This window comes from Elgaria multicarinata, chromosome 3 (assembly GCF_023053635.1).
Source record: "Elgaria multicarinata webbii isolate HBS135686 ecotype San Diego chromosome 3, rElgMul1.1.pri, whole genome shotgun sequence".
Classification (NCBI taxonomy): Eukaryota; Metazoa; Chordata; class Lepidosauria; order Squamata; family Anguidae; genus Elgaria; species Elgaria multicarinata.
The window spans coordinates 126,468,716-126,492,952 of NC_086173.1; the positions used below are offsets into that span (position 1 = coordinate 126,468,716).

A 24,237-nucleotide genomic window follows, 5' to 3' on the forward strand; every position below is an offset into this window, starting at 1 on the left:
AACCGCAATTGTGGCGCCCCACCTGGGATGCCGCAATGGGGGCTCCCCAAGCACATCTTGGCATGGAATTCTTTCCCATGCCTGTTGACATGGGGAAAACTCCACGGAGCCTGCCACACAACATGCAACATAACGGTTGTACAGGAACTCTTCTCTGTACAGCATTGATATTCTGAGCGGAGTGTTTTCCAAAAATACTCTACCGTTGCGCGTGAAGTTTTTCCACCAGACGACACATTTCCCAACGTTGGTGTAAAAACTCCACTGCGGAGTTCTAAAACCACTGTTGACTAACGTGTTGTCGGAACTGAGCCAGCGCCATGCAAGTTTCTTTTGGGAAAGCATTCCAAATATAAGGTGCCACAACTGACAACGCTGTCTTTCTGGTTACCAGCCTTCTGACAGCAGAGACTTTCTAAACTGTTCAAATGCTTCTGAACTCTTAAAGAACTGTGCCTTGAATCGTAAGCACACTTACTAGGGGGTAAATCCCACTGAGGTCTGCCATGTCTGAGTAATGTTAGATTGAACTGTTAGAAGTCAACACAGTTTGCACCTCATTAATTAGAACCTAACTCTTAAGCACTCAGTACTTTGTGGTTTGAATTCCCCCTCAGGGAATATATATTTTCCTTCAGCTGTTCTTTGCTATGCCCATGTGTTATTTACATACACTTTGTCATGCCCATGTGTTATTTACATACAGACCTGCAGGACTATCACAATCTCTTCCCCCTGCCCACCAGCCACCTAGAATAATGTCTTAACAGCTTTGCAAGAGTAATAGATGTGCATCTCTAGTGGAACTACTGTTCAATTTGTAGAAAGTTTCCGAATATACTTCTGAATGAATCTACAGATGTTACTCAGTCTTGTGCCTATATGGATAACACAGCAGATAAGGTGTTTTAAGAATGTTGATAGAATTCCTAGTTCTCACACTGCTCATTGAAACAATTAGTGTTACAGGGTTTACTCATACAAATACATTTCCTGCAATTTACTCATACCATTTTTAGCTTACCACTTAGTATCACCTAAGCGCAGCAGCTATCAATCAATCAATCAGTTTATTTTTGCATGGATTTGCCTAAGACTAACCTTATATCTACAGACATGCAATTTGTATGTGGCCTTCTCACCTCAGCCATGACCATATCCTGACACTTTTTAATGAACTTTCCTTCCGCCTTAACAATCGTCTGCAGGAACTTAATATACTGGACATTCCTTCCATGCGTTTCAATGCAGTGTACAAAGTGCTGAACCACCCGCTCATTAATTTCGCTGCAAAGCTGGAAATTATTCATGAAGATATGTTGCATTGTCACTGCCTCCAGGATCTATTGAGGAGGATAGCAAGAAGGGGGAGGAATCAGAGTATCAACACAAGCAAACCATGGACACTTTTAGAGAATATAGATTCCAACACTGTAGAGTTAATAGTAACGAACTAAGCGCTTAAAAGCGAGCTGACTGATGGTGGGTTTGGTCACAGATGATCCAGCTATCTGGCATTTCAAGTATCCTGAGGCTGAGGTCTTTGTGCCATACTTTCCTTTATACCCCTCAGCTTCTTGGACTTTTAAAATGCCCAAAATAGGCCTACACCAAGCGTAACGGAATCTCCCAACAACCCTGCCAGATGCTCAACAACTCCCCCTATTTTTGCAGTTCCAGGCAAACAATAAAACCAGGAAATTTAGCAAGTGCACTACCATACACAGTGGGTGGGCTGCACTGTGCTTGGAGGAGTGTACATTATGCAGGCCTGCTTGTGTAAGAAAAAGGGAAGGGGTGTGGGTCAGGTTCAACCCCTGGCATCTCCTGGTAGGGATGGGAAAAGACCTGCCTGAAACCCTGGAGAGCCACTGCCAGTCAGTGTTGATAATTCTGGGCTAGATGAGCCAAAGATCTGACTCAGGATAAAGCAGCTTCTTGTGTGTTCCTAAGTTTGGGATAAATGATATCAGACAGACTGTTTATTCCTCTTTATCTCTCTCTCTCTCTCTCTGGAAGAAGAAGAGGAGGAGGAGAAGGAGGAGAAATTTAGTTAAAACATTTCTTACCCCAGGGTTGAGAAACAGATTTATATGCTTGTGCAGCAAAGCCTGATTCTGTTGGTTGCCAGCACAGAAGTTCTGTAGAAACTCATGAGCAAGCTTCATGATTTCCTGCATCCTTGTATCTTCAGCCTGCAATTAAAACACACAAAAATCTCCCAAAGGGTTAAGAATACAAAAGCTTCCGAATGAATTAAAGTGAAATTTATTTACATGGGGTTTAGGGAAACGCCTATTTCTGTAGTACACACCCATAAATACCAATTCTTTCACTCACTCTTTCAAACAAGCCCCAAACCAGGAGTAATTGTTAAAACACAAATATGTTTTCAAGGCTTGATGATGTTTAAATGACGATATTATAACTTTATTTCTAAACCCCTTTTGAAGGTTGCACATTTTCTAAATATTTCCTAGTCAATTATTAAATAACACTGCTATACTGTGCTCAGGAAACAGCATAGACTAATTTACTAATTGACACAGTAACTTATGAATTTAACTGCGTCCATCTTTGGAAACTATAGCAAACAAAGTCTACAATGGTCCACTTCTGTTTCAGCCACAGATTCATCAATAAAGCTGCCCATACTCTTTAGCCAGCTATAAGTGTATGTAAGAAAACAAAACTTATAACATCTTCCCTACTGGGCTCCAAACCATTTGCCTAGACAATGCCTATGTATCTATAATGGAGAGAACACTCCTATGGTCCCTGGCTGAGCATCCCAGGGACCACAAGCTTGTTTAGACAGAAGACTCCTAGCATTTACAAATCAAAAGGCAATATGAATTACAAATGGCAGACAACAACATTTGTATCTCTCCATGAGTGAGGCAGTGCGATTATATAATTAAAGCCTCATCTGGGAGCACTCTTAGAAGATAGTTACTAACGCCATATAGCTTTGTTTTGTCTTTCTATAACTGGAGGGAGCTTGGAAAGTTCTTGAGTTATGCAGGACCACTCTGTCACTGCTCTAGACACCTTGTGAACACCTATGTCTCCTCATGACAAAGACGTCCATATATGGTGAAGAAATCATCTATAATCCTGAGCTTTTATTTTACTCACCATTACAATGGAGAATGCTTTGGCTAACAATCAATGTGCAAAGCTGCTTCAATAAACATCTAACAAATACAATATTTCCTAAGATATGAATAATTAACAGCAGCTTCTTTGATGCTCCATACAGCTTCTAAGAGGCAAGTTCTAGGAAGATCTGAAGACACTTTAGTGCATTGTTGACAGATTGTTAAGTAATAGATGCATGCAAACCTCACTTTCTCATATGGGATTTGCAAGAGCTCCAGTACAACAGTGTGAGCTCCCATGTTTCGGAGCAACCTCTGCTGCTGTTTTCGACTCTTCCTGACCAAGACACTCTCTTGGACACAAAGCTTGCTAAGTCGAAGCAAAATCTGAAAAACACACACACATTTTAGAACCTCATGACATGCTTATGCTTTCCCAGATAGCCTGGAAAAGAGTCTCTTATCCTCAACAGTTCACAGAACAACATTAAACAATGACTGAAATTGAAAAACACAAAAATACATACACCATGTTGTATGCAAGCAACACAGTAAATCTGGGACAGAAACTGGCATTGGGCAAGGTATTTCAGCTTTCATTTTCAAGCCTCTTAATGATGTAATGACTCTACACTGCATAGACAATGCCTGGTGCAGTTTTGGAAGCTCTTGTGTGATCTAAATAGGTTTTCCAATGGACAAGGGCTAGACCTTCATTGCCCTGAACAAGTGCTTGCTCTCTTCTCACAAACAGCAGAAGTGTTGCTCAATTTGCCTAATTTATACAGCTTTTAGAATCCAGTTTTTCTTGCTGCAGAATTTTTCTTTGGGGCTAGAGAGAGGCATAATACACATAGTCCTGAATATAACCAAAGAACTGTAATGACAAGACTGATTCTATCACTTTTGCATGGGCTTCTTTCTTTCTTAAAAATTGATGGGAAAGCTTGTTTCGATCTTAAAGCTTGCAAGCCACAATGTTAATGTAAATATTATGTAAATAATTAAATACATACATTTTATTAGCAGTACTTCACTGAGATTTTAAACATCTAGTTAAACCAAATTATGATCTATATTATTGTTTAACAAATTTATATCCCACCTATTCAAGTTGTCCTGCCCTAGAAGTTGGAACCTCTACCCAGATGCCACAATCCGACAACTCTTTTGGGTATGCAAAGGATCCAAACTATCCACAGAGGTTTGCGTACTCAGTGGCTGCCTCATTATCTTCTATCAGGCAGGGAATGTTCCATGTTCAGACAGGCAATGCCCCCTGCTATACATTCAGAACATTCCTCAACTCATAGAAAGAAGAAGAAGAAGAAGACAGGGCAAGGAAAATGGGCAGTTGGGAAAGGAGGAATCTTACCTCTTTTACCACCCTGTAATTATAGCTACTAGTGCTTTCAGGTTTCCGGGATTTGCTGTGGCCTTCCTAGGGGACAAGCGAGATTGATTAATTGATTACATTTTCTTTCCTAAATCTGGGAGGTCATTAGTACAGGTTTTTAGCAGCTATTTCTCACCAGCATTCTAAAAATTTTATCGAGACTTACAACCTTTCTTTCCTTCACCAATCTTCCATTTTATAAATAATAATTTGCAATGATATTTCATAATGAGTCTTCTCTTCACAAAATATCATGTCACAGCCTATCGCTTTTTACACGGCGTAGATCTTGGCCTTTTTCATTCCTTTACTACTGATATTGCACTACAACAACAATAGTGGTAGTATTTTAAAAAGACTAATTACACGAGCATCTTAGTAAGATTAGTGTTATTGCTTACAAGTAAACAGCAAGGGATTATTCATATTACACAGACATGCATACATGTTATTATTTCCTCACTATGTTCCCAGCCTTTTATCCCAGACTTCTGTCTAGAGGGGATAACTATGGAAGAGATGGTTGAGTCACCTGGGGGTGGATTTGCAGGAGGTGAGTATAACATGATGAATGGAACTAAAAAGAAGAGCAAAGAAGTTCCATCCATTTTTAACTTACTATATTATTGTAGCTTTTTAAGGAAAGATTTTTTGCATGAACTCTACAACTAGGGAAGGAAAAAACACTTGGAGAAAGAGGAAACAACAAAAAGAAAGGAATGTGTAGGTAAATAAAAGATGGAGCAAGAGAAGGGGGAAAAGAAAGAATGGGAACCAAAGTGATAAGATTACTACTTTAAGGTAAGTATATAAAAAGTATTTTAGTGCTCATACTTAAATAACATTCTTTTTATCAGGGGTAGACAACATGCTGAGGCACCCTTGGCCTTAAGTGCCCCCCACCCAGCACCTGAATTTGTGGTAGCAGCAGCAAAACAATCAGTGGTTTGCCATCAAATTCACTGAAAAGAGCAACGGCCTAAAAAGGCATAACGGAACTTTAAAACGAAGTGTGTGTCTTGCTTTACAGCTCATTTTGGCATTTTTAGTCCACTGCTGCCACAAATTCAGGGATGCATGGTTGTGGCACACCTGCGGGGGGTTGAAATTGCCCCCCAAAGTTGCCCACCCCTGCTTCATAAGTTTATTTATTTATATATTTAATGTATTTTTATTTATTCATTCGTATTTATTGATACTTTTAACCATCCAATAACCCATGTTCTCTAGGAAGTGTACAATTCATAAAATATAAAGTACATTTTTTAAAAAAAAAACAATGAATAAAACCCACCCACCATCATCCATCAGAAATGCAAGGAGGTAATGAACAATGCAAAACATGTGTGAAGTAGTGCTAGATGTGCTTCCCTGGCTCAGCTCAGGTAATGTCTGAATTTGCTTGTTTAAACTTGAACCCCTTCCAACTTCCAAGCCTCTTTGCATTCCTGGTGGATGGTGGTGAGGGGTCTATGGGGCATGTCCACCCCCCTCCATTTGCTCCCAAATCTACCAAGGGCAGGTGCCACATCCTCCTTGATCAGTATCTCAGATGCCATGAGTTCTGGGAATTATAGTTTCCTGCGTTTATACTAAAGACCAAGCAATCATAGGACACAACATTTTCCACAGGTGTGGCACCCACAATGCTGCCACAGGACCTTTTCATTGTTTTCACCATTGCTTAGTAAATTTCAATGAGAAAAGCTAGCAAGTTACGTACTGACCCTGAATTACAAAGGGGCTTGGGCTCAGCTCATAATTAGTCAAAAGTTCTAAACTAGGGGTGTTCATACTCCTGGGTCTCCAATGGGTACTTTGAAGATGATAGTTATGGAAAATATTTCTTCATATTTAGTCCAGATGGAAAGCTTTTACACTACTTTTCATTTTATTTTTTTACAAATAATTAGTACTTAGTCTCTGGTCAAGCTTTGGAGAAATACTTCCTTCCAAGTTTTGAAGCTGAGAAGGGCAACACTGCCAACCTATGGATTCCAAATTCTTGAAACGAACCCTAAGATCACATTTTAGGTTTTAAAAGAAATCTAGTTTAATATCACATTTAAAAATCTATAGATTTCCAACACATTTTCATTTGTTGATGATGTAGTTAAAGTGGGCAGGGGGTGGGGAGGTGGTTAAGGCCATAATGTGGAAGGTGATGGTCAAATATGTGTCTGTGATTGGGTTATAGTCAGAACCAAACTTTACCAAGCTAAGTGGACACTATTGAAAAACAGTCTAATTACATTCACATTATCATTTGCTGACAGACAACTGAAATCTTCACATACAAGCAAAATACTAAAAAATACAACGTAAGAATTATGATCCCTACATTCTTGGGGAAATTACATTTCTCTGGGGCTACTTGTGTCTAGCACACGGCATAAAAGTGGAGGGATTCCCCCTCCCTTCCACTTCTCATTCTAGAGAGAAGCAGCACCAGGCTTCAGCTAAATGGTAGAAGGGAAGGAGTCAATGAGTATCATTGTGAAGCGAGGGGGTAGGGGGAGCAGAAGAACTACAATCATTTTCAGTTTGGATTAAAATATGAGTCAGAGAAGAATTTACAGATCATAATGCTTATATTGTTGTGTGTGTGTATTTGTTTTGCTTGTGAAGACTTAGCGGTCTTCAGTTGTCTATGTCAGCCAAATGATAACATGAAGTTAATGGGTCTGTTCTTCCAAAAGTTACTAGAATGTCAGTCGGGAAGACTGTAGCTGCTTTCCAGAAGGTTGCGGGAGGGGGCAAAAGAGATCTCCCACTTACCTTCCTTCCGCAACACTAGCCAGGTAAATGATTGGAAGGGAACTTTGAGGATCATGGGTGGAGAGAAATTAGGGTTTGGGGGGGGGGCTTGCAGGCTATAGGATGGGTTTGTAAATCAAATTGGATTGGATTGGAAATAAACCAAGGTATTCCCTAATATTTGATGGGAAGGGAGAATAGTTTGGCTTACAATAAGCAATACTATTTTATTCAAGCCTCTGTAAACTCCCCTCGGCACCAATTCCTATCTTCATCAAATTAACCTATTGAATATTTTCTACTAAAAGAAGAGGGAAGAAAACACATTACTCCAAAAGAGCAACAGCTCAAACATACAAAAATATACAAACACGAAATACCGTATTGGACAGTACATGGGACTACACCTAGCTTATCCAGGCACTAAGGCCCTCAAGCAAAATGAACACATTACACTGACATTTAACATTGTGTTTCGCATTAATTATCACAATAGTGTTTACAAAAGCTATTTATGTTAGGCCATAATTTAATCCCTTATTATAGACAGGGAATTGTGGGCGCAGAAGCTGCAAGAAAGTGGCTTGTCCAACGCTACCAGCATGTTACACCAGCAATGTAATGAAGACAAAGGGTCTTCTCACCTCCTTTTTCTTATGTTCATTCTCTCCGGCTGTTACATCCATAGTTTCGTCAGGTCCCTGGCCTTTGTACACCCAGAGTTCTGATTTTTCCACAATTGATCTCAGCTGATCCAAGTCCTGTTTTATCTGCTTGTAGTTGTCAACATCTTGGCTAGTAACAAGTAGTTGAACCTTACATGAATTACAAACCATTAGTTGCATAACAAACTAATTAGTACATTCAGGAGTGAAAGTGCAGAGAATACAATGCAGCTGCATTTACCTGTTTAAAGGCCTGAAGGACTTCTTGCCTCTGACTAAAATGTCTGAAGAGTAGCTGAAGTGCCCCAGATACCAGTGGAGGATAATCGTGCATTGTTAAATGGAGCAACACCCTAAGGAAAGTTCTGCCACCATGATCATCCAAATCTAGTGGTGTATTCTCTTCACTGAAAGTAAAGGAAGTAAAAGAAAAGAAAATTAGAACAACAACAACAACAGTTATATAATTTAAATTATACTGTTTTAACTCTGTATTTTAACCTTATATCAATTTTGCTGCGTGGTTTTATCCTGGTTGTGCTTTTTATATTGTATTTTGTATTTGTATTTTTAACTTGTTGGTTGTTTTATGATGATTTTAATTTTTGTGAACCGCCCAGAGAGCTTCGGCTATTGGGCGGTATAAAAATGTAATAAATAAATAAATAAATAAATAAATACCCTTCAAGCTTACCACCACCCAGGCAACCTCATCAACATTCATCTGGTGTTGGAGAGAAATCAGAGTTCACTACAAATTACAATTGAATATAAAGCTATGAAGTTAGCCACTCCTGGGGAAAGGGAGAAGAACTGCTTTTTCATGTTGACTGCATCAGATGCTCCACACTTCCTCAGTAATAGTTCCTGAATATATTGCTAATAGCTAGTGCAGTGTTACATTATCTCCATCCCCCTACCCAACCTCTTCCACATTTTTTCATTTGAATGTTACTCTCCAATCTACTGAGTGAGGACAATGGGATAATACTATTTGAGTAGTAGAATAAACTTTTCACCTCTTCCCTTCATCCAGAAAGCACTTAAGAGAAACACGATAACTTTTTTTTAACATTTCCATACTACTTAAACTAGCAAATATGTACAAGTAAATGTGTACATGAATGACTAGTACAAGTGACTTGATCCCCTGAAGAACTAAGAACTGCAGCAATCCAGAAGCTGTTTCACATATAGTTCACAACAGAAGAATACAAATTGCCATAGTTTACTTTCCTGCCTCCAAATATCCCTTCAGCTTGTTCTTCAATATGTTCAAAGTCAAGGGCTCCTGTAAAGAAAAAACAAATCATGTGTTCAATGACAGGATGCAAAAGAGCTTAAATCACTGTATAATAAAAACGGAATGCTACTATTCTTTCCTTTCTAGAGACTGGAATAAGTGGATTATAAGAATCCTCAGCTGAAAGGCAAGGCAATTCTCTGTGAAAGAAGATCCAAGCTCCATTACTGAAGAGCTTATTTTGTAATCCAAATACATAATGCAAATTAAACCAATGATACAAATTTAATCCAATTTGTATTCATTTCAATTACATGTGAAATGCAAAATCCCCCCAAGTGGGGGAGAGGGTAGAAGATGATACAGCCACTGCTCCACTTTTTAAAAAAGGATATTAATATTTAACAGGAATTTTGAATTTTTCAAGACCAGCATAGGATGGGAAGTAACTCATGGTTTCTCCATCTTTGCTTTTTGCACAATGTCCAAAGGGAACTCCCTCATCTCTCCCACAGTGAGATGCCATCAATTCCAGATGTATGTGGATAGTCCAATGTGACTCATTATAAAAGGAGATAATACACAAAATTCACTTACTTATATCTTTTTAAAGCACATTAAGAGAACATGTAATAACTCACCTGGTACATTTGGCATTTCTGGACTATTACTTCCTGTCGGGGAATCAGGTGTCTGTGCGTTGCTTTCATCAAACTCTCGTTTAAATATACACAGAAGACAAGAGATTCTGTAATCCAACCTCACATTCAAAATAAACTTATGATTCCAAAGTATTTTAAAGAAAAGAAAAGAAAAAGTTAGATTACTTTAACAGCATGATTCTTATTACCAGTCCAGTTTATATTCGAAGATGCAAATAGTTTAGAAAGCATAGATCTTATGTTTGATGAGTTTAAAATAGGCATTTAAAATGCATTAGATATCCAAAGTTATCTTCTAGATTTAATTACAAACCAAAAAGTACTATCAAAATGGTCTAGTTAATATTTAATATGCAGTGTGTGTGTGTGTGTGTGGTGTGACACCCCCCCATCCTATCCAAAAGCTAACTCAAAAGTCATATTGCTGTAATAATATGTGCTCCATGATTCAGAACTTCAAAATTTACAGTTCATGCTTATACATTTTGGTTACTTATTGATAAATTATATATATAAAAATCTAGGAAACATAGGAAACAGCCTTACACCAGATCAGACTATGTATCCATGTAGCCCTGTACTGGCTACTGTGTTGGTCGGTGGCTCTTCTGTATCTCAAACAAAGAGAGGTTACTTCCCCATCACTTGCTACCTGATTTTCTTAACTAGAGATACCAAGGAATGAACCTGAGACCTTCTGTATTCAAAGTACGTGCTAAATCACTAAGCTGTCCTTCTCCATGGGCTTTATCCATGGCATAGGATACCACAGGCTCTAGAGCAGACACAAAAAGATTCAGCTCCCTTTCAATTTCTCAATTTGCTTCTGTAGTTCGTGTCTCAACAGAGGTCCTTGGGCTATTATACCCTCTGACCTAGATGTCTTGCTTTAACTCCAGATGTGTGCATGACTTTGATGATGGCGATGCACTCAGCACCAAATTTAAGAGTGCCTGTATAAACCTCTGGAGCTTTCAAAATAAGCTCAGAAGCAGAGCTCAAATGAAGCTATTGTAGTACTGTCATAGGAACAAGCAGCCCTTTGAACACTTCCATTAGATAATTCTGCTCCAAATCTTCTGAACAAAGTTTTTATTTAATCTTAATTATTAAATGTTCTAGAGGATTAAGAGCCATTAGAAATGACCTTACACTCAATACATACAGTAAAAAAATGTGTTCTAATTCTGTTACGAGAGAGAGAGAGAGAGAGAGAGAGAGAGAGAAAGAAAGAAAGAAAGAAAGAAAGAAAGATAGATAGATAGATAGATAGATAGATAGATAGATAGATTATCTGGGATGAAAAACCAAAACATTTGAGCATAACAATGCAGCACTGTTGTCAATGGAGTTTTCCAGGCCGTGTCACCTGAAATATACCTGAAGTATTTCAATGATTTTCAGCTTCGTGTCCATTACCAGGATATCCTCTTTCTCAGGTTCAACCTGCTTCACGTTACCTTCTGGGGCAGCAGCAAGTGGTGTCATGGGCAAGAACCCACCACCTCTGAGTACAACTTGAGTCATCAGCTCTCCAACTCCATGGATAGATCTCATCACATTGCTCCCTTCAGGGAGGAACAGACAGACCAAGTAATGTTAAGTTTACAATACCGCAGAACTCTTTTATCAAGAGAATACACAGTACTGTATTCTGTTCCATGTATTCCAATACCAGCAAATATTGCACTTCCTTTTCTAAAAGATGTTACAGGGCACCATGTCATCATGTGACTATATGTAAACTGCAGAAACACCATGTATAAACTGCAGAAGAGACCTGTTTGCTTTGTATATACACCCTGTGAAAAAGAACCATGTACACTTCTCTCAACATATTCCAAGAAAGAATCAGGCCTATTTAATGGATGGTTACTTCTACTCTATATATGATGTAATCCAGTCAGCCAAACCACTCCTCAACAACTACCAAACACCTAGGCTAACCAAGGTCCAGTCTAGCTCCACATACTCCTTAAAATAGGAGACAGAAAATATTAGAATATTAGAATTCTGCCTGCAATATAAATTCAACTTTTTATCTGGTTATACAAGTTCAACAGTTTGCTGGAAAAAACAAACACAGAGACACACATACACACCAGGAGCCTCTGAGTAAATTTTGTCCTAGGACATAAATTCTGTTCCTGGTTGGCTTTATCTTGATTCAGGAGTTATTATTATTATTATTATTTATTTATATAGCACCATCAATGTACATGGTGCTGTACAGAGTAAAACAATAAATAACAAGACCCTGCTGCATAGGCTTACATTCTAATAAAATCATAATAAAACAATAAGGAGGGGAAGAGAATGCACCAAACAGGCAGTATAAAAGTCAGAACAAAATCAAGTTTTAAAAGCTTTAGGAAAAAGAAAAGTTTTTAGCTGAGCTTTAAAAGCTGCGATTGAACTTGTAGTTCTCAAATGTTCTGGAAGAGCGTTCCAGACGTAAGGGGCAGCCGAAGAAAATGGACGAAGCCGAGCAAGGGAAGTAGAGACCCTTGGGCAGGTGAGAGACATGGCATTAGAGGAGCGAAGAGCACGAGCGGGGCAATAGTGTGAGTTAACACTCACACTATTGTATAGTGTATACACACTATTGTATAGTGTGTAATTATTATTATTATTATTATTATTTATTTATTTATTTATTTATTTATTTATTTATTTATTTATATAGCACCATCAATGTACATGGTGCTGTACAAAGTAAAACAGTAAATAGCAAGGCCCTGCCGCATAGGCTTACATTCTAATAAAACCATAATAAAACAATAAGGAGGGGAAGAGAATGCAAACAGGCACAGGGTAGGGTAAACCCTCCCTATTAGACTATTGGGTTACATTGCACCCCTTCCATTATCTTATGACCTGAGAGTATTATGACCTGAGAGTAATGACCCAGTATTTCACCTAGGCATGTCTTTGGGTTTTTCTTCGGTTAACATTCTGGGTTCAATGTACCTCAATAATTTCTGTGTCGGATTGCTTTTTCAGATTGTGATACCCACCCCCCCAAAAAACTTTTTCTGTCAAATCAGTAATTTCAAAATGATAATCTTTATTCTCAACAAGGACTTTAAAGGGATCCGGTGGACTTTAAAGGGGTCCGATACTGTAAAAGCAAATGGTGGAGACCCCAGAATCTTGTTAAATATTGACAGAGAATTAGACCTTTTCATGGCAGCAACTGCCTATACTGGGGGCAGCCACTGTGCAAAATTTGGGTGGGTGTTATTAGGATTTTGATGCTGTCTTATGTAATCCAACTGAAATTGTTTCCATATAATTATCTACAGCAGGGATGGGGTAATACCTATGTTAGCAGACGAAGAAACTCCAGATAAGGGAGAAAGCCTGTGGCTTGGGATTTACTGAGGAGAGATATGTCCCTAATTTTATACATTAGAGATCCAAGCTGAAGTACAAGGAAGAGAAGTTCTCTTTAGTATCCTAGAGGGAGAAGAGGACTATATTGTGGCTGATGCTGTCTACTGCATTTTGTGTTTTGGTTTCTTCCATGTGTTTTTTTTTTCTCTTTCTTCTGTGTGTGACCTTTATAGATTTAAAGGGCCCAAGGAATCTGAATACCTCTCTGGGCGGTTTTTGTGAACCGCCCAGAGAGCTCTGGCTATTGGGCGGTATAGAAATGTAATAAATAAATAAATAAATAAATAAAATCAAGCAAAATCTGAAGCCAGAAGGAAACTGTCTCTCCTGAGACATCTCTCTTTTGCAATCCAATTCCCCCCACTCTGAGACATTGAGTGACAAAAGGAATGGCAACAAGACAGACCAAACTTCTGCCAATAACTTTTTCCCCCTGCCATTCTAGACTTGCTCCATTTTCTCTGCCATTCTTACCTTTACTTTCTTCTCCTTTTGCCACCTTGGTGATGGGAAAGATAGTAGCAACATGTACACAGTCCAAAATAGCTAGGAGGATTTTTGTTAGTCTTAGGAGGTCACAAAAGTTGTAGAAGCCAAAATATATCAAGTTTCGGGCCAGGTTTACCACCTACGTTTTGAAAAAGAAAAAGAAAAGTTACTTTGTTGAATAATTTGTTACAATCCACTGAATTTACAAAAATGCACCCAAAACACTCTGTAATGTTTATGTGCCTTTCTCGCCATCTGATATCTGAACCTTTTAACTGAAGATGCCAGGAATTGAACCTGGGACTTTCCACAAGCAAAGCAGGCACTCCACCAGTGAGGTGGGCCAATTATCTGTGTTGGTATAAAGATGCTTCATAGGTTCATGGTCCAACCACATAAGTGACTTATGCTTTTAGCTCCAGTCCTGTAGCTAAGCCTTATGCACAAGAAGATATTTACCTCAAAAGTGAGTTTATTTTTTTCTTTATCAGAGAAAGGGAATCTTTGGCAGACGACGTCTCTTAAATATTCCTCCACAAAGTCCATGGTTTGTGCAAACCTCTCCTTGATTTCATCTTTGGAGGTTCCACTGCTATCATAGCTGAAGGGAAGAAAGGAAAAGCCTCAATTGGAATTTAATAGAAAGACTGTCCCCATTTGATTCTTATGAAGAGAAATACCTAAATATGTACAAGAAATTTATTATTTGACAGTCCACAGTAGCCACCTTCTAGATTGTGCTTGTTTAGGAACCAAACTATATATTAAAGATGCAACTGCTGACAAAGTCAGCAATTGCACATTTAGTTCCCTATGTATTAATATGTATGAATCTAAGCCATTCAGTTCTTTACTTCCTTTAAGATAGCAGGGTCAAACTCTCTATCTAGAAAATGTCCACACACGATTTTCCATAAAGAATTACAACTCCACCTGAACACAACACCAAGCCTCAGTCAGAAGCCAAAATTAGAGAAATCAGGATATGTTCCTGCAATTCTACCATTTTATGTGTTCTAAAATGTTTATCACATAAATATAGTTTTTAAAAAACCCACCCCACCCCCTGGCAAGTATCATGCTTCCCAACTTGAGATAAGGTTATTTGAGAGACACCTTCTCCCTAACTAGCCTGCCCGGTCACTGAGGTCATCAGATGAGACACTCCTGGTGAACCGTCCATTTGGAGTTCACCCGGAAATAGCCTTTAAGTGTACTGGCACTCTGCCTATGGAACTCCCTGCCTGTTGATGTCAGGGAAGCAACAACAATGTTTAGTTTTCAACACCTGCTGAAGATATTTTTATTTAAACAAGCCTTCTCTGACTAATCAGCTAAGCCTTATTGACACAACCTAATTTTAAAAGTTTTAATTCATCATTATTATTATTATTATTATTATTATTATTATTATTATTATTATTATTCTCCTTATTATTGTTCACCACTCAGATATTTTATGTATAACTAGATAAATAAAATAAGCCCAGACTTTATGTTTCACTGCCCTCCTTTTAGAGAGCCAATTAATCACAAAGTACTCACTCATCAATTGCAATTTCAGATGGTATTTCTGACCACAAGCGGGCATATTTCACCGGTGTCACTTGTTCTTGGGGATCACGGTCAACATGCATGTGCAGCATCAGCCGGCAGAATGAAGCTCTCAGGTCATAAGGCAAATTTTCATCAGACATGCAACGAAGGATGAGGTCTACATCCAGTTGGCCAGATATTTCGTTTATAGCCAAGTATTGCCGATCGAGACACATTCTAGCAAAAAGATTCAGCTGGTACCTTTGGAAGGTAGGAGAGAAGAAGGAAAGTCATTTTGCTTGCACAGGAAAGAAAATGTTAAAATATTTAGGACATGGTAATGAAATTTATATTTAGATGCAATAGTTATTATTTATTCTGTGAACTGTAGTGCCTTGAAAGAACACTTGACAGACTTAATTTGAAATGGCATGGCATTTCAGTCCTAGAATCTTTTTTAAACATTGTATAATCCAACGTCACTATTATATATTCAACTTTGGAAAATATACCATGTGGACTACAGGTTACTTAACCCTAAAAAACACACCATAAAAAAGTTGGGATAATGAATCTTAGAAATTAATTCAAGTAGCACTTTTTACCGTAACAGCTGACCTTCAAAACATTTTCATTTTTATTTATTTATTTATTCATTGCATTTCTATACCGCCCAAAGCTAAAGCTCTCTGAGCGGTCATACATCTATAACACAGAAGTAGATTTGCACAACCACATTTGCCACATGGTCACTGCAAGATGCATCTTGGTGGTACAAAGCTGCTGTTGCAGTTGTATGAAACTGCTGTCATGCTCCATTTATTTATTTATATTTATTTATTACATTTATATATCACCCCACAACCGAAGCTCTCTGGGAGGTTTACAACAGTTAAAAACAGTAAACATTTAAAAAGTATACAAAATTTAAAAAAAGATATCAGAAACATATAGACAACAATATAACAACATTATCCATTTTTTTAAAAAAAAAGTATCATAGAATAGTAGAGTTGGAAGGGGCCTAAAAGGCCATTCTTTCCTACCAGGAAGTACCTTAATAGCTATCGCTTTAACCAGTTATCAAACTTAACATTCATGTCTTGTATACACTATTTAATAACATTACAAATAGCTAGAGTTAGTTTATGACACACTTCAGGTTACACTGCCATAGCCAAGTACTGCTTGCGGTGTTAACCTGTAGTAGCTGAGTACATCCCGGTCTTCCTTCTGCCCTTCTTTAGCATCCTGAGCCAGCTCTCTGATACTCTTACTGCGGACCTCTTTGTTGCTGTCTCTCCAGAATAACCAGACTTCTTCTTCATCCTCACCAACCTCCAGTGAGTTCTCTCCAGAGGATAACTCTTCAAATTCAAACCGAGACAGCACCAGTCTAAAGAATGGTGCAAAAAAATAAAAAAACAATTACTTATATTCATACCTTCATAAATCTACACAGTTTTGTTTTCCTTTTTAGAAAGCTGTTTTTATAACGGCTAACACTACATCCCCTGGCAATTAATTGCATGGATTATGCACCCTGAGAAAAGGGAAGGACTTAACGTTAATTTTAAATGTGCTTCATCAGTTTGTCCCTAGTTTTAGGTTTATAAATTTGTTGGAGAACCCAAAAAGCAACCATTGTACTGTCAGAAGTAGAATCATAGAATAGTAGAGTTGGAAGGGGCCTAAAAGGCCACCAAGTCCAACCCCCTGCTCAATGCAGAAATCCACCCTAAAGCATACTTTACAGATGGTTGTCCAGCTGCCTCTTGAATGCCTCTAGTGTGGGAGAGCCCACAACCTCCCTAGGTAACTGGTTCCATTGTTGTACTGCTCTAACAGTCAGGTAGTTTTTCCTGATGTCCAGCTGGAATCTTGACTTCCTGTAACTTGAGCCTGTTATTCCATGTCCTGCACTCTGGGATGACCGAGAAGAGATCCTGGCCCTCCTCTGTGTGACAACCTTTTAAGTATTTGAAGAGTGCTATCATGTCTCCCCTCCATCTTCTCTTCTCCAGGCTAAACATGCCCAGTTCTTTCAGTCTCTCTTCATAGGGCTTTGTTTCCAGACCCCTGATCATCCTGGTTGCCCTCCTCTGAACACGCTCCAGCCTGTGTGCGTCCTTCTTGAAGTGTGGTGCCCAGAACTGGATGCAACACTCTAGATGAGGCCTAACCAGGGCCGAATAGAGAGGAACCAGTACCTCACGTGATTTGGAAGCTATACTTCTATTAATACAGCCCAAAATAGCATTTGCCTTCAGCTTGTGATCTACAACAATTCCAAGATCCTTCTCATTTGTAGTATTGCTGAGCCAAGTATCTCCCATCTTGTAACTGTGCATTTGGTTTCTATTTCCTAGATGTAGAACTTGGCATTTATCCCTATTAAATTTCATTTAATACGGTAATAATCTACAACTTCTCCGCATTTTCCCCAAACTGGAGGTAATTTGGGTGTGTCATTTTTGCCAGGGCTCAGAACACTGCAATCATCTTTCTAAAAGGAAGAAAGCTCTTGAAATACATTTCAACTTACTTAGTTTCAATGAGTATGTCTGCATTTGCTGGGTTTAGTACAGCTTTACAAATCAGCTCCTGAGTCACTGGAATAGATTTGTTCATGGACACACAAAGGTCTGACAAGTAATCCAAAAACCTATTAGGGAAGAAAATCCATAGCCCATTAAACTTTGTACAAACTTTCAGATGCTAAACAGATATATTATTTGCAAGATGACAAAAATCTCAAACAAAACTATTAATTTTAAAACTCTGGTAAGCGACACACAGCTACAAGATCCATTTAGCTCACTAAGTAATTTCTTGTCACTTGACACACATTTTAAAAATCTCTCTTTTCTATAAATCTAAAAATCACCATGGCTCCGATAAGCAGCTGATTTCAGCGCATTATGCCACATCAGTATATTATAATGCATGCTAGGAACCCCAAAAAGTCTTCATAAGAACATAAGACGTGCCATGCTGGATCCGACCAAGGGTTCATCTAGTCAGCACTCTGTTTACACAGTGGCCAACCAGCCGTCATCCAGGGACATGGTGCAACAGCACCCACATCAGATTTCAGTTGAGGATAGCCTAGATTACATTGGATTTGGGAACGGAGAATGGTTCCTTAGATAACTTTGGTTGAACTCCATGTACATAATTAGAACTAATGACATCAACATATGACGTTGTCAGGAGGCAAGCTCGTGAGTGCAGTAAGCACAATGATAATTTTATTATGTATTATTTTATTTATTACATTTCTATACTGATTCAAGCCCTATCACAATTCCTACTGAAATTCTTATGCATCCTTTATTTTGTCTAAACAGTTGAAGGTTAAACGACTTTTACCTGGGCTCTCTGTTTTTTCTTACAAGGCTAACAAAGGTATCAATCTCACAAGCCGTGATGTGCTTCTCCAACAATTTACGATTATTATGGAGCAATGCTGTTATGGTATCTTCTGCTAAGACATCATAGCCAATTTGTTTCTGCATAAAACCAAACTGCTTGGCGATGTATTCCTTACAAATGAAAAAAGAAAAAAAGAAGATGCTGAATTCACTTTAAAATTGAAGAGTGAGAGGAAATGGGGAAATTATCTATGCACTTTGATTTGTTGATGTAATTTTTTGTTCTTAATAAAAGGACACACAGAAAAGCAGGATAAGTAGCACATTTTTATCATAAGAGCTCTTGAGTCTGGGCTGGGTTTGCAGTCCTGGTTTATGGGTCAAGTGTGGTTTGTATACATCTTTGTTGGCCCAGTTGTTTAAGAGACAAACGGATTTCCACTGAATCCAAATTAAAAGGGGAATTCAGAGCATGTAAGGGAGCAAGGAGTGCACAGGTCTTGTTCACGTAGCAAAGACAAAAATGACTGTTGCAGCAATGTTTATAGCTCCCAACACATTTCAAGAATGTCTTTGTTTTGGCTTTTACATCAGTTTTTATATCCAATTTTGTTGTTCTTGTTCATACAGAGCTGACTGTGGTATGGCTTTATATTGTAACCAATGTATTCTGTAATACATATCCAGGAAAATACTTGCATACAGTGGCCCAATAAATCTATGGCTTTTTCCAGCTGCATCAAGGTTACCAAAATTCCATTATTGTCTTCACCAAACATCCCACTATATATAGCATTTTTTTCTTTGTAATTTATCATTCATCACTTGTATTTTCCAGCTCTTTAATCACATTTACATAAGAGATGATACTTGTAAAATAAAGCTTGACTTTTTAAAAAGGGACCATTATTGAAGACAAAGGCCAGAAAATGTTGATGGTTCACGAATCTTTGTTATGCAAAACAGTAGTCCTTTAGGATTTAATGTTAGAAAAACAGACCAGACTTTCTCAAGCTCTTTTCTAACCTGGTTCTTCCTATAGTCCTGCTGGGAATGTCTCAACACTCTATAACAGAGCCGGCAGATGTGTCTGAAAGGAGCATGGCGTTGGTCTCCAAGTTCTTCCAGTCTCAGCATCGGTCCATCTCCACAATCAGTAAAAGGTGCTTGTAAGAGCTTGAAGATCTGGCACATTATTTGTGGAAATAAACTAATTAGCATTAGTATTAAAATTGCAGCTCTCAAAAACAAGCATATCTACACTATCTTGTATGGGGTACATTGAATCACTTTCTTTCATGATGTTTTCAATATGCTTATCTCCTTAGAGGTAAAAGTATTTCTCTTTCTAATTTTTCTCTTTGCTGCTAAACATTATGATAGCCCTCCTTGCTGAGATAGTCCTATTGTTGCTTCTCTTGAGTTGTGCTTTTCAGAGATTAATATTTTTATAGGCTTCATTATATTATTTGTCTGTTGTGGCTATGGAATGCCCTCCCCTTAGAGGCCCAACGGGAGCAGATGCTGGCTTCGTTTCGGCACCAAGTTAAAATGTGGCTTTTTATCAGAGCCTCTGAGGGCTAAATTTGCCTAAACCTGCACACAGTTTAATTGTTTTACATTTTTGCTGGTATTTCCTTGCTAATGGTTTAATACGTTTTAGTTGTGCCAATTATTTATTGTTTTACACTGCTTGAATTGATTTTATCTGTTCACTGCCCTGAGACCCCAATGATATAGGGCGGGATACAAATGTTTTATTTATTTATTTATTTATTGCATTTCTATACTTCCCAATAGCCGAAGCTCTCTATTCCCTTGCTTTCTCTGAATTGCTGTGGATAAGGTTTCTACTTTAACTTTGTTCTTAAGTATTTTTGAACACTTTTTGAACTCTTCCTTGGAGATTCTTTTTTAACTCTTTTTGGATTGTTCTTAAAACCTGGAAACCATCTAAGAATCCTGAAGTAAAGTTGTAAATAAGCAGTTCTCTTTTAGCTTGGAATTTGCAGTGCTTAAAGTAGGTGGGCTGGAAAGGGCGCTAGGCCAAGTTTTGGGTTTAATATGCTTTCTCTTATATTCCATTTACCACCTACTATGCCTTGAATTAGCTAATGCAATTAGTTTTACATTTCATTTAGGGTGGAATCCTATGGAATACACCTGGGTACTTGTAAGCATCCTAACTCAGAACCTTACATGTATCCAATGCAGAGCAGGAGCAGCTTTTATCAGCTTAGGCTGATATACCAACTGCACACTTATTTGGACGGAGATAGCCTAGCTACAGTTACCCATGCTCTCATAACCGCTTGTTTGGATTACTGCAATGCGTTATACGTGGAGCTGCCTTTGAAAACGGTCTGGAAACTTCAACTGGTACAAAACAGGGCAGCACGGTTACTAACAGGGACTGGCCGATGAGACCACATCACGCCAGTCCTTTTCCAGCTTCATTGGCTGCCAGTCCAGGTCCGGGCCCTATTCAAAGTGCTGGTATTAACATTGAAATCCCTAAACGGCTTGGGGCCAGGCTATCTGAAGGAACGCCTCCTCCCATATGTACCTGCCTCATCCTCAGGAGTCCTTCTCTGCGAGCCCCTGTCAAAGGAAGTGAGGCAGGTGGCTACAAGGAGGAGGGCTTTCTCTGCTGTAGCACCCCAGCTGTGGAATGAGCTCCCTAAGGAGGTTCGCTTGGCACCTACATTATATTCTTTTAGACGCCAGTTGAAGACCTTTTTATTCTCCCAGTATTTTAACAGTCTATAAATTAATTTTAACTTTGCTGTTTAAAATTTGTATTTTAAATTTGTATTTTTGCATTGCTGCTGTTTTTATCTTGGTTGTGCTTTTATACTGTATTTTATATTATGGTTTTATACTTTGAATTGTCTTAATTTGTAAACCACCCAGAGAGCTTCAGCTATTGGGCAGTATAAAAATGCAATAAATAAATAAATAAATAAATTTTAGCTAGACGGGTGATTTCACCCATCTAGCAGAGGCTTTTGGGGGAAGGGAAGCAGACTGGGGATGGCTGAAGATAGCTCATGGCCTCCCATTCCCAGTCTCCTCACCTCCCCGTCCCCGGGAACACCACCCTTATCCCATCCCTGCACTCTGTTTTGCAAGTGTGGAGAGGTAGCTGGCGCAATTGTCTCCGCACCATCTATGAGTGGGAGGGGACAGGGAGTGCAGTTTCCTGGCTCCCAGCTCAGAGCCCTGTCTACGAGCCTAGAGCCAGGAAACTGAACAATCTTATGTCCCACAGACGCTGTCTAAGGGACATAGATTTACTCCCTTATGCTTTTATCATTGTCTTAATGGCAGTCACATTGTAACTGCTTCATTTATTATGCTTCAATCTTTTTCTTATGCAATCAATTGTTTAATGTATATCATGTCCACTATTTTTTATTAATATTTATATGTCACCATTTTGTCTAATATTCAATAATTTTTAAACTGATTTAATTTTTGGTCCTGGTTAATGTTCACACTCCCTGTGCTCACAGAAGCAAACTAAAATAGATGGAATAAGGAATCTCTTTTTCAGGGAAATCAGAACTATACACTGTATTCCAAATGTGTCTGCACTATAGATTTGTCTAAGGCATCTTAATTCTTGACCCCTTTTCTAATAATTCTAATAAGCACAGAATTTGGCTTTTTCATAGCTGTCACACACTTTGTTGATGTTGAAGCAATGTTACATCCATCCCTAGATATGAGCCCTTATCCCAAGCTGTCTGCACTGTCAAATAGTGCAGACATCACCTCTCTTATCAGTGGCTTTCTTATTAAGTACAATTCATTGTACCTGTTTCAGAATATTTTGCTCTCTCATTAGCTTTTGTCTCTCTCGGTTTGGCTTTGAGAACATTACTTCAAGCACATCTTGACCAGAATTTGTTCCACCAGTAACAAAATATACTAAATCTTCCAACAACTTCGTAACAGACCTACAGAGATTAAAAACACATAAACCCAGTTCTTAATCCAAAATGCATTATGAATATATACCCACCCATAATATATTCAGCAACTCAATTACAATGAAATAAAAGAGAATATTAATTTCAAAGGCAGTCCCAGAAGTATTGTATTTGTGTATTATATGTAAAACTTCAAAGTTAATTTTCTGAGTAAATGTTAAAGTGGAGGTACTGTTACACTGATAGCTTATTTTAAAGAAACAGGTACAAAAGCTGTCTTCTCCAGCTCACTACTTTTTGTAAAGCTAGGGAGCAACATTTTCTCTTTAAAAGATTACATAATGATCCTCTTACCTCCTTTCATTTTGAGTTATTGTTCCTTTTTCCAGCTTGCCAGCAGTTGAACCCAACACCTTACTTGCATCATTTGCAAAGTCCAAGTCTCGAACTTCTGCAGGAGAAACTGGTACTATAGCAAAAGCTTCTTTGTCCTCTTTTACTGGAGAGGTGCCAATCTTAAAATCAAAGCAATTTTAATCAAAACAGAAAAATAGCAGTAATGAAGACATAGGATATCAATGCTTACGTTTTAGGAACACTTAGGCCTTAGCTAGACCTAAGGTATATCCCGGGGTCGTCCCTGCCTGCTCCCGGGATCCCCTGTGTGTCATTTACATGGATGACCCTGGGACGATCCCGGGATAAACCTTAGGTCTAGCTAAGGCCGAAGTTTTACATTTTGATAGTACTCTGTCTATTACTGCAATATTCCTTAATTCTCAAGGCAGAAGCCAGCTGACTTAAATATTACTATTAAATATTTGTGGTGATTGGATATAAACATAGTTGATGAGCTCCAAGGTTATGACCTAGCTATAGCTCCCCCCTCTGACTATAATGCTTTGCAAGAAAGAAGAGGAAAGGTATCTATAGGAAAAGATATCAACTACCACAAGGGTTTAGTGTTGTGTGGCTATGGGGTAGCAGTGCCTCTTGAACTGATTCCTCCTGCCACTAGCCAAATAGATTAGCAATCAGACCAGGGACCAGTACAGTCCCTATATGGCTTACAGAGGGCATCATAGATGACACATAAAAACTTTTAGCAAAAAATGCCCTTGTTTGTAGGGTCTTCCAAAAGATGCTTGGGTTCTTTCAACCAAAGATGGTGAGTACCAAATTATGCTCTTGCACTAATCAGTTTTAATAAAGACTGTGGTTATGCCAAAACAATGGTTTGTTAACAAACAGGGACTTGCCAACTTTCTTCTCTCAAATAGTTTCATTGGTAGCAGGGGGAGATATGGGATACATTAGCTTCCTTACAGGACTTACTTTAAGCATCACAGGCTTTTCTTCTTCTTTATCAATGGGGATATTGGTGCTGTGAACCCAGGTATTTGTACACAGATGTCTAAGTCTGACATAGGAGTTCCTAAAAGGACCAAATATGTTTACAGTACTGCAAAGTTTCCTCAGTTTCAAGATTTTTCAAACACACACACACACATACACACACAAAACAGCCTTTTCAAAAACAAGCTACTTTAAAATAATAATAATAATAATAATAATAATAATAATAATAATAATAATTTATTTCTTGCCCACCTCTCCATTTTGATCGAGGTGGGGAACAACAATAAATGATAAAATACATAATATTCAATTAAAACATAATAT

General features: G+C 38.4%; 1 protein-coding gene across 4 annotated transcripts in view; it reads right to left on the reverse strand.

Moving 5' to 3' along the window:
- The window catches only part of ITPR1 (inositol 1,4,5-trisphosphate receptor type 1), a 291,524-nt gene that overhangs the window by 137,599 nt on the left and 129,688 nt on the right, over positions 1-24,237 (reverse strand). For all 4 annotated transcript variants that reach the window (XM_063121590.1, XM_063121591.1, XM_063121589.1 and 1 more), the window contains exons 12-30: positions 23,890-23,989; positions 22,909-23,069; positions 22,440-22,581; positions 19,646-19,804; positions 18,618-18,790; positions 17,791-17,910; positions 16,447-16,641; positions 15,255-15,506; positions 14,169-14,310; positions 13,695-13,848; positions 11,205-11,392; positions 9,804-9,939; positions 9,156-9,210; positions 8,161-8,326; positions 7,899-8,069; positions 4,477-4,542; positions 3,351-3,488; positions 2,070-2,195; positions 1,143-1,343 (exon numbers count right to left, since the gene is read on the reverse strand). In XM_063121590.1, the coding sequence (XP_062977660.1) occupies positions 1,143-1,343; positions 2,070-2,195; positions 3,351-3,488; positions 4,477-4,542; positions 7,899-8,069; positions 8,161-8,326; positions 9,156-9,210; positions 9,804-9,939; positions 11,205-11,392; positions 13,695-13,848; positions 14,169-14,310; positions 15,255-15,506; positions 16,447-16,641; positions 17,791-17,910; positions 18,618-18,790; positions 19,646-19,804; positions 22,440-22,581; positions 22,909-23,069; positions 23,890-23,989 (2,845 nt within the window). The remainder of the gene's footprint in view (positions 1-1,142; positions 1,344-2,069; positions 2,196-3,350; positions 3,489-4,476; positions 4,543-7,898; positions 8,070-8,160; positions 8,327-9,155; positions 9,211-9,803; positions 9,940-11,204; positions 11,393-13,694; positions 13,849-14,168; positions 14,311-15,254; positions 15,507-16,446; positions 16,642-17,790; positions 17,911-18,617; positions 18,791-19,645; positions 19,805-22,439; positions 22,582-22,908; positions 23,070-23,889; positions 23,990-24,237) is intronic.